General features: G+C 35.7%; 1 protein-coding gene across 4 annotated transcripts in view; it reads right to left on the bottom strand.

Annotated features, from left to right (window-relative positions):
* pkaap (A-kinase anchoring protein pkaap) overlaps positions 1-16718 on the bottom strand; it is a 234259-nt gene that overhangs the window by 204399 nt on the left and 13142 nt on the right. For all 4 annotated transcript variants that reach the window (XR_016550095.1, XR_016550093.1, XR_016550094.1 and 1 more), the window contains one exon: positions 8222-8965. Coding sequence is in view for 1 of the 4 variants with exons in the window: in XM_090410637.1 (XP_090266763.1) it covers positions 8222-8965 (744 nt within the window). In the remaining 3 variants the exon portion in view is untranslated. The remainder of the gene's footprint in view (positions 1-8221; positions 8966-16718) is intronic.

The following is a 16718-nucleotide window of genomic DNA, read 5'->3' as shown; positions in this document are numbered from 1 at the left end:
TCTGGTGCTCAGGACATCTTATTACATCAATCCACCTGGATCTTGTTCTTCCTCAAGGTAATTTTCCTGTCATCCTGGCAAAGAATATTTATTTTGGTAGCTTCTCCTCCCCAATTCTGTTTATGTGACCATATCAGCTAAGATTGGCTCTGCAAACAAAGTCCCGAATTTTAACAATATCAAGTTCTTTCCTAATATCCTCAATACTGCCATCTGTTCACTAACCTAATCTTTCACAGAACTCTCATACCTGTGATCTCCAGTCTTTTATCAAGTGTTTTATTCCTAACACAGCTCTCAGAACTGTAAGCTAAAATTGGTTTGAGCACGGTCTGGTATAGAGCAGATTTAGTAATTTGATTAATTTCTCTTTTATTGCACATAAATTTATTCAGTGCTCAGTAATTGTTATCTTTTTCCCATATTTAATTTGGCATCTTCACTAAAAATTGTGAATAGCTGAAATGCTTTACTTGTTCTATATGTCCATTCAGGATGCAACTGATATTTTAAAATGTTTCTGCCAGTTTTCAATTTCTTTATTTTTTTATTGCTATTTTCATAACAAATTTATTACAGGAGATATTCAATTTAGTCAGGTAGTTCTGCAGGCTTGTACAGGAGTTATTTAGAAGTATAACATCATCTGCATAAAGTAAAGAGCTGAGATTATTATTATTATACAGGCATCTCCATGGATTTCAAAGACCCAATAATCCATACAAACCTATCATATGTCTTCCTTGAACCCATTAACCAAAGTACTCACAACTGACTCTGGCAACACATTCCATTCATTTACAACTCTCCAAGAAAACAATCTAGTCCTCACATCAGTGGTTCACCCAGAGGGGGGGAGGAGAAAGGGGGCCCTGGTTTCCCAAGGGGGGGGGGGAAAGCACTAGAAAATTTTCCAAAATTCTTTTCCTAATTAAAATTATTTTTTTTTAAAATTTATGTTGTGTCGTATCTTCTATTTCTATACTACTTATGAATTAGTGATCTTTACAGATGTTCAGTCATATGTCGTATGTGATGTGTAGTGTGTATTTCTCAAATCATCTACTCAACTCAGCCCCCCCCCCCCCCAAGATTAAATCCTGAGTGCACTACTGCCTCACACCCCCTACTGACAACACCTTTATTCAACTTCCAAGGATGATCCCTTGTTCTGGTACTGCTAGCCAAGTGCTGAAATATTTCCCCTGCATCAATCTAATTACTGAAGTGAGATTTATAACAGTAAGTAAAACTGTTTTGGATTAGTCTTCAAAAATTGCTCTACAAAGGAAAAAAATGAATGATAATATTAACCTATCAATAATATAGTGAAACTTCCTCCAGGTACTGAGCCTGATCACTTTACAATTTCAAGTGATTTGAATGGTCATATGATGTTAATATTGTGTTGCTATGCCATAAAAAAAAAAGTCAACACAATATTCTGTGTATAATTCTTAGCATTTCAATGGTAAGAGGACTGCTAGCAATTCAAGAATGACAGAATTGTCTGCAATGCATAAATCTGACTTTAATTAAAGTGATAAGAATTTCACTGAGTGTTTTATATTTTCACAATTTGATTCTGAACTCATCTATAATTATTTGAGGTCCCCTTTGATGAGATAACTAATTTTTATTTTTGCTTATTATGAATATTGAATGGGGACCTCTATGGAGTCCTAAGAGTCATCACTGGAGACTGAATATATCAACATGTCTATTGCATCTCTTTGAAACTATCAACAGAAAAAGCACTCACAACACTCAGGCAACCCATTCCACTTATTCACCACTCTCCAACAGAGTTCCATGTGATATTCTGTCAAATGCCTTGGCAAAATCTATGATGGATACTAACTATAAGTGCTCTACTCCAATCATCTGCAATTTGAGCCCCCCCCCCACCAACCATGCCTTTTGAATTATGCAGTATAACCACTGTATAACTTGTATACCTCCGTATTTGATCATTTCTGTATTGAATATCATCTACTCCAGCTGCATTCCCACATTTCAGGTTTTTGTTGGCTTTTGTTTACCTCAAGAATTGATATATAATCATGATTGCATTCCTCTTGCTTATTTTCTACCACAGTGCTGTTGCTGCTTGTTTTACTTAGCAATCTTTCAAAGTAATTACTTCAGACATCTAAAATATCTAAAACTTTTCTACATACCCTTTTTAATATAATATTCAATTTTATCCTGCTCAAGACTAAATGCTGATCACTTCCAATTTTAAATCATCTGTATGATTTCCTTGTGTCCTGAACTATGTGGGAAATATCTCCAACAATAACATAATAAATGAGATTATTATTATTAATTATTTCTTGCATCTTCTGAGAATTAGTGCACATGTTTATGTTGGAACATGGTGCTAGTAATAACTGTCGCACCTTGTTATTAAATTACTCTGGATTAGAGAAAGTTGCTGGAAGTTTTACCACTTGGTTATACTCTAAATTAAAGATACCAAGAAATTATATACTTAGTTTAATCATTAATCTAAGTGAAAGCAAACAATAGTTCAAGCACAAACTTGTTTGCTTACACTTGGATAAAGGATTAAACCAAGTATATAATTTTCCCTGATCTTTATTGCTTGAAAATAACTTTTTTGTGTTTGTTGCTTAGAAGAATCTCATCTGTTTTTGTATTCTTTATTTTGTATCACTTATTAAGTTAACCTGGTATTTCTCCAATTCTGCTGCTAGTTACACTTCTTTTCTCTTAATGCTTTTAATGTTGAGGGTGCAAATCTTAAATTCTGCTTATGCTTCGTTGAGTTTGTTCTAGTAGTTAACTTTTTGCTGTTTGTCCTAGCTTCCAGATATAAACAACCGAGTCTTTGTTTAAACGGGCAGCCTGAAATTCTCTCATTTTGTACTATCATTCTGTATTATGGTTTAAGTCAACAAGAATACAATTTGGTCGGCTAAGTCCCAAATTGCTAGCCTATTCTCATTTAGTATCCAGGTAGGGGTATGTACTAATGGGGTGCACCACGAGAAGGCGAGGTACATTAGGTTAGAAACCCTGGTTAGTTCTCTATGTTCCTTAAAATGCTATGCGAAGGACTCCTCACAGTTATCCAGCTTTGACCCTTAAGTTTTATCATTTATAGAAAGTCTACCTTCACTTGAAGATATATCAGAACTCCCAACATCCTTCAAACCAGAAGTTTAGTATCCTTAAACAATGAATGAAAACATGAATTAATCTTCACTTAAATAAGTACAAAAGAACCTTTTCTTCTTTATGTTGAGCCCATACAAGAGAGGTTGGTTGCTCAACCTATAGTACATTAGTGAAGGTTGGGAAAGGAACTTGTTTACATATGATTTAAAAGACTGTATATTGTATAGAAAATTGTTCCACAATACAGCAGTTGCAGGGATGAAGGAAGTCTGAGGAAAAGAAACCTGTTCTTTGGGTTTCAAGGTGCACTGTGAAGGGATGTTGAGAAGCAGCTGCACATGTTCCAACAAGCTTAGTACTAAGTGGGGGAATTATTGATGCTATTTCAGATGAACATTTTCCATGGAAATATTTGTAGAATACACGTAGTGCAGAAACCAAATATCGGTGTGAAAGTGGGGGGAGTGAGTTGATAAGAGATAATTGCTCTCCTCTGTACTGAGTCAGCATTTTGAGCAGTGGCAGCCTGTGAAGCTTTAAGTGGGGGTGCTGGCTATACAAAATAATTTTTAAAAAAAAAATTTTTTTTCTAATCAATAACCAATTTATTAATAAATAAATCTACAGATTTATTTATTAATCAACTGGTTGCTAATTAGGAAAAAAAGAATTATTTTAAAATTAGTTTGTATAGGCAGCACCCCCACTTAAAGCTTCATGGGCCATCACTGATTTTGAGGGAGCTTTTAGGTGGCCCACCCCATGTGTGTGAACAGTAATCAATAGTTGGGCGGATTTGAGATTTATATAAAGTTAACAGCTGCTCAGGGGTAAAGTAACACCTTGAGTGAAAAACAAATTCTAGTATTTTAGAAGCTGAAAATGTAATGGTTGTGATGTGTTTATGCTAGGAAAGGCTAGGTCAGGGTAATTCCAAAAAGAGAAATTTCAAATTGTCTGGATATTTAGGTGTTGTCAAAAATAATACTGGGAGAAAATGGTTGTGTTTTATGAGAGATAAGACAGAACTGGGTTTTATTAGTATTGAAAGTGACTAGGTTATCTGAACCCCACTGCAAGCCACTCTCCAGATCTGCAAGATCAGGAGGGTGGCTTGCAGATCAGAATTGAGGGACATGGTGGTTGAGGTAAGTTGTATAGAGTAAGGTTTATCAAATGAAAGGAAGGTGTGCAATGTGCTGTCATCTGCAAAACTGTATTGGGTTGGAGGTCAACTGAATTAGGCCATTGATATAAGCAGGAAGAGGGTTGGTGAGAGGACAGAACCTTGTGGAACCCTGACATTAGTTGAATGGCGAGAAGATAAGGAACCATCCACAACACCACACAGTGTGTGTCCAGACAGAAAGCTGGCAATCCAACTACAGAAGTCCTGGGACAGACCAAATGATGGTAGTTTGCTTAGTAAGTCTTTGTGCCAGACCAGGTCACAAGCTTTGAAGATATCAAGTGCAACCATTTGAGATTTGCCAAACTTCTCCTGTTGATCGACAGCGACAGAATCCATACTGGCGAATTGATGATTTTTTCATTACTTTAGACAGACTGAGGTGAGCATAATAGGATAGTAGTTGGATGGCTGTGACTTGTCACCCATTTTGGGAATGGGTTGAATATAGGCCAATTTCCAGACTGTGGGATAGCTCCCAGTGGAGTAAGACAGTATATAAGGCAACATAGGATCAGAGTCAGTTTAGGTGCACAAATTTTCAGGACAACTGGAGGAATGCCATCAGGGCCAGGAGACTTTTCTGTGTCTAATTTGAACAGCATTTTTCTGATCTCTTTCTGACAAAAGGATATAGGGGCATTGTATGTTGGGCATCTGGAATGGTTGGGGGCCATTTACCATTGTCAGTTATGCATGCATTGGAAGCAAAGTGTGAAGCCAGGAGATTGGCTTTTTCTGTGGGTGATGATGCAATGAAGCCATCTTGGTATGATAGGGTTAGGAATAGTATTGGGCAGAAGTTACGACCAATTGCTTTGGCGAGAGACCAAAAGGCTTGGCTGCCGTTTGGACAGACTTGTTTTTTTGCATATATTTCGGGTTCTAAAGAAGGATGGAGTTCTTGATTTAGGCCAGTTGTATGTTTGTACAATTTGTGCCAAGGCTGTACAATTTCATTTGTACAGCCTTGGCACATCTTTTGGAGAACCAGGATTTGGTTAGGGAATGGCAGTTCAGAGTATTGTAGGGAATGTATGTTTCCATGCTGGTGAAGATTACTTTGGGGATAAGTTCAGTGCATATATTTGGACTGAAAAGCAGGAAGCAATAGTCCAATATGGGAATGAGGCAGAGAAGTTGCAGAAGCTGTCCCACTTAGCATAGTACCAAACTACTCTTGTATGGGAGTGGCTGTATAAATGTTGTTGCATTGGGAGGAGATGAGCACTAGATTGTGGTCAGAATTATCTAGGGGGCCCATTACATTCACTGTGTATTTGGAAGGACTGTTGGTGAGGAAGAGGTCTAGGGTGTTTGGGGAGTTATTCAGGTTATATGGTATTCTGGTTGGCATCTGAACAAGTTGTGTAACATTTGCCATTGTTAGTGATGGCAAATGTTTCAGCATTTCTTCCTGCAAGATCTGTACAACTGGAGGAGGAAAGACAGTCTACTATAAATAAGTTATTAAATAACTATTTACCTAAACAACTCTGATAAAAATTGGTGATAAAAAAAAGTTGCAAACTTATAGTACATCAGTATTGTGAGTAAGCTAAGGATTTTAATTATATATACATTTTTAAATATTTTTAATTATATATTTTTTTAATATTTTTAAATCACATGGAAATCCTGCTCTAGAGACCAATCAAGATAGTTTTCAACCACTTCAGGACTCCCATAAATGAGATGGTGGTTTACATTCACCTACCACCTGAAGACAATCATGATAGCAGGTCTGTGGAATGAACCGTATGAGAACAGGTTGAGAATTTGTGGGTTGCAAAAATTGGTTGATAGGCAGAGGAGGGGAGATATGATTGAGACATTCAAATTACTGAAGGGTTTCTATAAAATTAATTCAGAAGATATTTTTGAGAACAGGGCTGGTTGTGGGAGGACTAGGGGACATCCATGGAAACTGGGCAAAAGTGTGGTTAGTAAAGGTGTTAGAGCTGGGTTCTTTACTTTTAGAGTAGTGAATGAGTGGAATGCGCTCCCTGAGTCTGTGGTGGATGCTGTGACAGTGAATGAGTTTAAGGCGAGGTATGATAGATACTGTATGAATGTCAAATAGTTGTGATGAATATGATTTGGGCCTCCCTCGATGAGTCCAATGACTCCCTGGAGTTGCCCGTAATAATAATAATAATACACATCTGTGGTCAAAGCAAGATTCGAAGCCACAGCCAGATGATTGAAGAGCAGATCCACTTATCATTCAGCCAGAGATGGATCATTTCTGCTAGCAAAATAAGTGAAACCGATATTTTTTTTTTTTTTTCAAAATTAAATGTCAAATAATTAAATGTCATATAAACAATCTAAGGCTCAGTTAAGTAAGTTTGAGTGTGGTTGGTAGTTGGAAGGGGACCAATCGTTCGATGCTGTTGGCACACTTTCCCTCGATGAGTCTCTGGACTCTCTGGAGGTGTCAAATAATAATAATTATAGTACGCTCACAGATACAAGACCCTTCGACACTTCTGAGTATGTCAAAAGAAGGAGAATCCATTCCGATAATAGGGTAATCAATCCATATTGTGGGATGAGTGTTTATTATTACACTTCAGAAAATTAACTTCTCTTTTATGATCATTGTAGTTTTTAAAGTGTAACTATTTTGCTTGTATAACAGTTGGAAAATTTTACTTAAAAAGCACGTGATTTTGCGTGTTGGTGACCAATTCGTACATTGCTTTATTTCTTTCTCCCGCTTCAACATGAATTGACTCTTTTGGCACTGAGCCAATGACAGCTCTCATATCTGTGGTTGGACTATACACACGCTTGTGATGATACGATATCCACGTGTGCAGTAGTGCAATAATTTTCATTTTTGACACCAGTTTTAGATTCAGGACCGGTTAATTAAAACTTACTTCACCTCCAAGCTATAGTTCTGTTTCAGTGGCAAAAAAAAAAAATGTCTATAATGCATATGCTAATATAACAATGTCATATATAAGAATGCTTTTACAAAACACACATTTCGTATGACTGCTACTGCTTGTATTTGTATTCTGTTCTGGAAATGAAAGAGTTTTCATCATTCTATGTTGTCAGCAGGTCACAGCGTGAAAATACTGTTGTCATTGACATATGCAATCACTCTGTTTCAGTGGGCAAAATTTAAAAATTTTGCCCACTTAAACTATAAATGACTGATCTGTATGTGATGATATTTAAAAATTTAGCAATTTTTAAATATCATCACATACAGATCAGTCATTTATAGTTTAAAATAAATTTATCTAAAACTGATAGATGAAATATAATCTTCTACTTATTCCTACTGTGCAAATTTATATTAAGTGTTTTTATTTGAAATTCTAAAAAATCTGAAAGCAGTATCAATGTAATGAATAGGTGTAATTACTTTACTCCTTTTCCACCAAAAATACCACAAATCATTATAAGGCTAGCTCAAGTTTCTGACTGAAGCTTAAAAACTGACTGTTTTAGATTAAGTAGAAACAACTATGGCTATAAAATAAATGTTTCTTAACCTATAGTACATCAGCGTGCTGGGTGGGCTAAGGTTTTTCAATTTTTATTAATTTTATTCCCATCAAATTGAATGTTTTCTGGATGAAATCATTCATTTTGTTGGGGTGAAAAACTCAGTCACCTGTATATGAATCTAGCAAACTCATCTCATGGAGAAGTCTTGTAAATGTTCTTCATAACAAGAAAACCTGGGGTCATTCCAACAAAACACAATTAGCACTACTGACTATGCTACAGCGATGCTTCAAGCATACAAATCTTGGTTATCTTATTGGAATACACAAGTGTGTGTGTGGCAAATTTATTTAGGCCTTAATGTTTATTATTTCCTTTCTTTTCATATCTTTTAAATATAGAAATATAAAATCTTACTTGTTTTGAGCTTCTCAGCATTATCATCATTTGATAAGGTAGATGTCTGTTTATTCCTATGGGAAGATTCTTTGCCTGTTCCAATTAAATAATTTCTGTGGGATTCCAACATATTTGAACTAAAATTATGTACATTATTTACATCTGCAATCTGTCTGTGAGGATCACTTCCCAGACTTTGCACTTCTGGTTTAATTCTAGATAAAGAATAATTTACATCACAGTCACTTTTGCCAGGTTCTGAATTACTGAGGTTAATACTTTTCGAATTTATCGGCATTTCAGATTCACAGTTTTTTCCATTCTTGTCAGTTACCTGAGTTGGGACTAAAGGATGGCTGGTAATATTTACACTGTGACTATCTGGATTTTCTTCCACAGGACAGTAAACACCACGTGCAGTCAAATTTGGATCACAGCTATCACTTCGACTAGATGGTTGGAAGACATCATCTGACTTATCAGACAGACACCCACTACTGCTGCTACTAGTTAGTATCCTCGTTAAAGTGTCCTTATCCACAGGAGAAAATCTTTTTTCGCAATGGTCCCTTAACCGAGTTAAAGATGATGCATAAAAACTTTCAGCTTCCAACCAGAATTTAACCAGATGCTTGGCTTTATATGCTTCCATGAACTGAATGAAATAAGCAAGAGCACCATTGTCATTTAGTACTTCATGCAGAGTTTTAGACAGGCGGGATTTCGTTCTCATAGGGGAATCATGATTAAAAGTAGCTTCAGCTAGAGGAGAAAAAAAAAAGAGAAGGATTAATATATTTAAAATTAAAAGTTATAAAGCAAAAAAAATCTTATATTATACAATATGAAAATTGTAATGAAGCATACAACACAAAAATTAAGTGGAGGATAAGCCTAAGAGGAGCACCCAATTTCAACCTGGCTGACCAGAATTGTTGCTGTAGATTATTTCTTATTTTCAAGATAGGTGTGGACATATCTTAAACTTTCACCATAACAGAACAGGGAGAAAGAAAAATCTTGTATACAGCTGAAACTGAGGGGGAGGGGGGGGGAGATGATCTTTAAGGGAGCAGACAAGGAAAACTAATTCAAATAAGGTTTAAAAGCAGTAGAGAGATTTCTTTAAAATTCTAGCTCTTTTTTTCCCTGAGGTATAATGGATCATCATCATGTGTTGTCTCCATCTAGGAGGTTGACTACCATGTCTCTCCACCAACTTTGTTCCTGTGCTTCCCTTGCACATTCCTCACTAAGTCAGATATGTCCATTTTTTTATTTTTTAGAGGGACCTGTGGCATAGTATATTTATTAAAAACAACACGTAAGTCCACAGTAATAACTTTATTTAAAAACAACACATAAGTCCACAGTAATAACTTTAATTTATTAATTAAAGGTTATTACTGTGGACTTACGTGTTGTTTTTAATAATCAGATATGTCCAGTTTTTGCTTAGTCCAGTATATGTCAGATATGTCCATTTGTTGTAATGGATATGGAGAATAGTGTCAGTATTGGTGTAAACTGTATGCTGAGAAGGCTGCAAGAAGAAGGGAAGAAAAAAGCATTATGTTAATTTTATTAGCATTTCAGCCACTGAATAGAAAGATATGATGAATCAAGAAGAGTATGGTTATAGGGCAAGTTTGTCTAGAAAAGAGGTTAGTGGCTCTCTTAACTAAGGCTTTTATGAGACCATACTATTGAGAAAGGGATGATGGGGGGGGGGTAGAGTTTGCAAATTTATTTACTTATGTGGGTAAGTTTTCTGTAAATTGATAAAGTATCATTAGGGAGATGTGTATTTTCTGGACACTTTAAATGCACTTTTGTTATTTTCTGTTTCCTATAGCAAACCTTTCTGGGTTGGCTGTTGAGGTAGAGGAGGAATGAGTCTAATGTGTCTGAGCGATGTGGCCAAATATATTAACGAGTGTTCTTTGAAATGAAAGAACATATCAATGTATCTAAGATATCAGTCATGTCCGAGGAGAAAACATTTTTAAGTTAAGGTGTTAGAAAGGGATATACTGGTAAATAAATAAGTGATGTGAAAACTAACCATGTTATAAGTACACGTAAAACTAAATTCCAGATTTGAAGCAGGTGGCATTTTTTAAAATAAGATAAAGTATGACCAGTTTAAGGAGGGGTGGGTGGGTTAAGGAATCAGCTAGTCATTTCGCTAGTTTAAATACGAAGTCAGTAGTATCCAATATGGCCTTTCTCCAAGTATGGTCCACAGCAAGCTAGTGGGCTGCGAAAGAATTTTAGTAAATAAGTAAATATATTCAATTTCAGTTTGTAAATTATCAGAAACAGTTTAGAATCTGAAAATGTATCAAATATATCTTAATTAACTGGAATAAACAATTACATATTTTACAAGTGTCTCACTTTTTTTTTATAATTCACAATATATCTCAAATATATCGTGAATAACTAAAATAATTTTTCTCTGACTTAATCTTCCACTGAAAATCATTAACATTGTGTATGTTATGACAACTACTCCACAATTTTGCATTTAGTGCAAAATATGAAGGCTCACCTTCATATTCTGCAATTCTTCATATGGTGAAATATAACATAATAGTGAAGGCTGGGATATCATAGCTAGTGGGCCACAGCCACAAAGGTTTGAGAAACACTGCACACCATGGGACAGAGAGGGTTATGGGAACAGGATATGATAGTACTACATGAAAAATTTACATCATTACTAACTTCCTATCTACAATTTTCCTCCAAATCGGTCTGTTACTTGTCAAGACTCCAACATTATCAGATCTTATATTTTTATTGTCTAAGGCACTCTGTACCGTATCAATCCACCCAATATATCTTGGTCTTCCTCTGGGTCGTTTTCTTGCCAACCTGGCAGAGAACACTTATTTTACTAATCTTTCTTTGCCCATTCTGTTTAAGTGACCATACCACCTGAGATTAGCTCTGCTAATGCATTCCTGGATGCTGACAATGTCAAGTTCTTTCCTAATATCCTCGTTTTTAATATGATATTGCCATTGATGCCATCTGTTCACGCCTCTAATCTTTCTCAAGTCATATCTGCGGTCTCTAATCTTTGGTCAAGTGTTTTACTTCTGACCCAGCTCTCAGATCCATAAGTTAAAATTTGTTTGAACACTGTCTTGTATACAGCTAATTTAGTGTTCCGACTAATTTCTCTCTTATTCCGTACAAATTTATTCAACTGACTTCCTATCATACCATCTTTGTTGATTCTATTGTCTATTTCCATATTTAATTTACCATCTTCAGTAAAAATCATGCCTAAGTAGCTGAAATGTTTTACTTGTTCCACAGGTTCCCCATTCACAACACAGTTGACATTTTCAACGATTCTACCTATTTTCATTGTCTTTGGCTTTTTAATGCTGACCTTCATACCATATCTATTACAACAGTTATTTATTTTAGTCATGGAATGCAAACTTTTAGTGGATTTATTTAGAAGTATAACATCGTACGCATAAAGCAAAGAGCTGACATTAACATCTCCAATTCTGATATCATGTTTAATACCACTTTCCTTCATAATGTGATCCATATAGATAATGAATAACAGAGGGGATAATGTACATCCTTGTCTCACACCAGATTTAACATTAAACCATCTCCTTGTACTTCCTTCAATTCTAACTGCTGACTTACAACTCAAATACAGACTAAGTATTGCTTGATATAATGCCCCATTGACACCATATAATTGTAGCATATTGAATAGCTTCTCTCTTGGCACCTTGTCATATGCCTTTTCAGATTGACAAAACTTAAATACAGATCTTTGTTATATTCCCATGCTTTCTCAACTATTTGTCGTAAAGTGAATATCTGATCCTGACAGCTTCTATTTGGCCTGAATCCAGCTTGTTCTTCACCAAGCTTTTCTTCCACAATTCTTCTCAACCGTTTCTCAAGTATACTTGCATAGATCTTGCCAGGAACACTGTTGGGGAAATACCTCTAATTCTCACATTCAGTTTTATTTCCCTTTTTATATATGGGTACTATTAAAGCTCTACTCCAATCATCAGGAATTCGTCCCTAAGTCCAGGCTTTCTGAACTATGCAGTACAGCCACTGTAAGACTTTTATACCATTATACTTCAGCATTTCTGGTCGAATATCATCTACTCCTGCTGCCTTTCCACATTTCAAGCATTTGATGGCTTTTTCTAATTCAAGTATGGATATGTATTCCTAGATATAGGAATACATATCCATATATTCAACAGGCATACAGTTGAGTGTTTTTTACCACTCTGCTATCACTGCTTGTTTCATTTAGCAATTTTTCGAAGTAATTGCTCCATACTTCAAGGATATCTTTTTCTCCCGTTTTCATGTCACCTTCATCATCTTTAACTCCTTTCACAGCACTTTTTCCTCTATTTCTAAGCTTCTTCAACATATTCCAGAATATCTTATAACCTTCTTTATATTTATTTTCAATGTTCTTGCCAAAGTCCTCCCATGACTTTTGTTTAGCTAGTTTTACACAGTGTTTCGCTTTCTTACATTTGTCTCTATATTCCCTAAGAGCACAAGCTGACTTATTTGCCAGGAACTTTTGATATACTTTCTTCTTTTCCTTCACTACCTCTTTAACTTCCTGTGTCCTCCATGGAGTTCTGATTTTCTATCCTTGCAGACAACCTCACCACATGCCTCTCTGGCTGAATCAATCAAGGTTTTCTTCAAGGCTTGCCACTGAATCTCCAAGGTTTGGTTCCTGTTTTCAAACTCTTTCATTTTTTCTTCAATAATCTTTGTGTATTTTAGTCTACAGTTCACAACTGAGAGCTGCTCAACTTTTATTCGCTTTAAAACTTTCTTACATGTTATTCTTTTCAATATGAATTCAATTTTATCCTGCTCAAGACTAAATAGTGACCACTTCCAATTCCAAATCCTCTGTACACTCTGGTGTCTTGCACCAGAGAGAAAACATCATCAACAATAACATAGTCAATGAGACTTTTCTTATTCCTTGCCTCTTCTCTCCATGTGAAGTTGTGCACATTTTTATGTTGGAACATGGTGTTAGTAATAACCAGTCCATGTCCTGAGCAGAAATCCAACAGGTATTTGCCATTATCATTAGCTTTGCTCTTTTCTCCAATTTTTTCAAAATATTTTTGTATGTCTGACAATCATTTCCTACTGTGCTATTTAAATCCCCAACAAGGACTTACTTTTCCTTTTTCATTGTATCAGTTGCTTTCTCTAAAGCATCAAAAAATTCCTCCACTTCTACCTTAGTATAACCTTCTGTGGGACCATAGGCACAAATAAGTCTCATTGTCCAATTCCCCATTCTGATATTTGCCCACATCACTCTTCTTGAGACTGCCTGCCATTCAAGAAGATTAGCCTCGTATTTTGTGTTGAATACTATGGCTACTCCTTTTCCTTGATTGTCATTTCCTGAATATAACATTTTGTATTTATTGCTCAGAAAGGTCTCACCAGCTTTTGTCTTTTTTTGTTTCAGTCACCTCTATTATATCGATCTGGTACTTATCTAATTCCTTAGCTAGCTCAATTTCTTTGCCATTCAGGCTTCTTATGTTGATAGTACTGATCTTTAACTCTGGTGATGTTGAGTTGGGGTGTGTTTTCAGATTTGTTCCAGTAGCTAACTTTTCGCTGTTCGCCCTGGTTCCCAGACGAAAACAACGGGAGCTTTTGTTTAACCGTGGAATGCCCCAGCCTGCATGAAATTTTGTCATGTTGTACCATCATTTTGTATATTGGTTTAAGCCAATAAGAATACAATTTGGTCAGCTATTTCCCAAATTGTCTGCCCATCCTCGTTCATTCAGTATCCAGGTAGATACCCAACAGGTTGCCCCATGAGAAGGTGAGGATTGGACATTAGGTCAGAAGCTCTGGTCAGTTCTCCACATTCCTTTAAAGGCTATGTGGAGGTCTCCTCTCAGTTATACAGCTTTGACTCTTAAGCACTCCTTTATTAATTTTTGGTAATTCATATATCCCTGGGGGTGGGGGATAATAAAGTGAGTATCACAGCACACACAAAAATTTTTTTTATTATTGTTATATTTTTTATTTATTTTTTGGAATTAGCAGATTATTTAAAAAAAAAAACACTAAAACATTTTAATAACTTTCCAAGATTTGGGAAACAGTAATTCTTAGACCTCCAGACAAACAGCCAAAACTGTTTACCAGCACTCTACAGAGGAAAACTATATCTTCCACAAATTTTTTTGTGTTGTTTGTATGCATTATTACAATTCTCATATTATATTCTGAATTATGTTTCTGTGAAAGAGATGAAAGAATTGGAACCATTAAATCTGTATTTACTCCTTACTTTGTACTGTTTCCACTCCGTTAAATGATTAGAAAACAGTACCTAAGCAGCTTAAATACACAACCATAGGAGGAAACTGATGATGACTTAAATCATATAGGAACTGATAAAGATAGAGGTAAGAATGACATCTCTTATGCAACCCTCAAATGGAATGATGCTTACAAATTTCCTGTTAGATGGCACTGTACTAATCTCAGTAATTCATTAAGCATGATCAAGTGGTCTAACCTTTACTGAAGGGGGAGATGTCAGACTAAAGAATGTAGATACTGAATGTATGACGATGGCCTAACATTCTGAGATTTAGTCAACCAAACTGTATTCTATATCGACTTAAACTGCAAATAAAAATAATGAAAGGTGATGAATGTCATTCTGGCTTGGGCATCACCTGCTGTTTGTCGGGGAACTAGGGCATATGGTGAACAGTAGCTACTGAAATAAACTCGACCTCAGCAGAATTGAAGGGAGCTGCCATTAATGTGAGAGGCATCTATGGAAAAGTGTATCTTGCAGAATAATTAGAGAAGTACAATATTGACTTAATTGATGTTTCTGAAATAAAGACAAAACAGATGAAAAACTGCTAAATAATAACTTTAAGATGCTATACTTGAGCAGTTGTAGCTATGATACCAAACCCCAAAATGAACTACCAATTTCACCACCTGAAATTTGCTCACATCACGACTTATGTGAGCAAATTTCAAAACAGGAAATTCAAATGTAGTGAAATTTGTCTACGGTCCCATGGAAGTAGAAGGGATGAAGTAGGGGAATTTCTTTGAGTTATGAGGTCAGTTACATAAGAAAAAGGCTGATTCTTGTTGAAGATCTAAAATGTAGTTCTTATTATACAAACAACTACCATGTTAAAGTAAAACCTTCAGTTAGAAAGAAGGGTTAGAAATAAATGAGAAACATAGATTTCTTCAGATTTAGTAAAATCTGAAGAAAAATAGCAAAGTTTAGAAACCAATATCCTTCAGTCATAACTCATTCAAATACCATCTGAAAAGAAAAAAAAGGTATATATAACTTTTCAATCAACAACTTTCCTCCAAATTAATCTGTTATCTGTCAAGATTCCAACGTTATCAGATCTTATATTTCTGTCTTTTAAGGCACTTTTTACTGTATCAGTCCATCTATATCATGGTCTTCCTCTGGGTCTTTTTCCTGCAAACTTCGCAAAGAACACTTGTTTTCCATATCTTTCTTCTCCTATTCTATTTAAGCGACCATACCACCTGAGATTTCAGGTTGGAGGTTTAATGGAATATTTACAGCACTAAGAAAGGATTAAAACTAATTTTAATGCTTCCAATATTTCGTCTCAGTCACTGAGACATCTTCAGGCAGGGGCATGCCAGTAGTGTCCGGCGCCTGTGTGCAAAACTTTAGTTGGCACCCCTACCCACTCCCCCCTCCAATAAAAAAAAAAAAGTTTTTTTTTATTGAAGTATTTCCTCCTCTTTTCTTCCTTTACTATCCTGGTGCCTGTGTGCATTGCACATATGGCCGGCACGCCTCTGTCTTCAGGGAATACAAATAACTCTTATAACACACATACAAAAAGACAACACAATACTAAATGAAACACATGGATGACTCTAAAGTCCTATCTAGGTGATGCACTCTCCAAATAATGGAAGCATTACAATTAGTTTTAATCCTTCCCTAGTACTGTAATTATTCCATTAAACATCCAACATGATGTCCTCCCAGCACTTAGGCCTTAACATGCATCATCTATTCTACTAATACATTCCTGAATGCTAACAATGGCAACTTCTTTCCCAATATCCTCATTTTTTGATACTGCCATTGATGCCATCTGTTCAACCCAATAATCTTTCTCAAAACTCTCATATCACATCCAAAAATCAAATATCCTATAGATTTCATTTCACAATGATGCAAATCTTTAACGTGATGATAATATATCTATCATCAGGTGGATTAGCATAACAGATCTTTACCTAAATTCTCAGTTAAACACGAATAGATGAATCAAATTTGTATACCACACAAGACCAGTTAACATACCTTCCGATGGAAAAAAAAAATCTTATAAAAAGGTTCTTTGCATTCTAAACAGGATTCAAATCCAGGTCTTTCAAACCAAAGGGCATTACTGATATC

This window comes from Typopeltis vanoorti, chromosome 2 (assembly GCF_054136105.1).
Source record: "Typopeltis vanoorti isolate ZY-2024b chromosome 2, IOZ_Tvanoo_1.0, whole genome shotgun sequence".
In the NCBI taxonomy this organism is placed as follows: Eukaryota; Metazoa; Arthropoda; class Arachnida; order Uropygi; family Thelyphonidae; genus Typopeltis; species Typopeltis vanoorti.
Note: the sequence above shows the minus strand (reverse complement) of the source record. Positions and strands in the feature narration are given on the sequence as shown.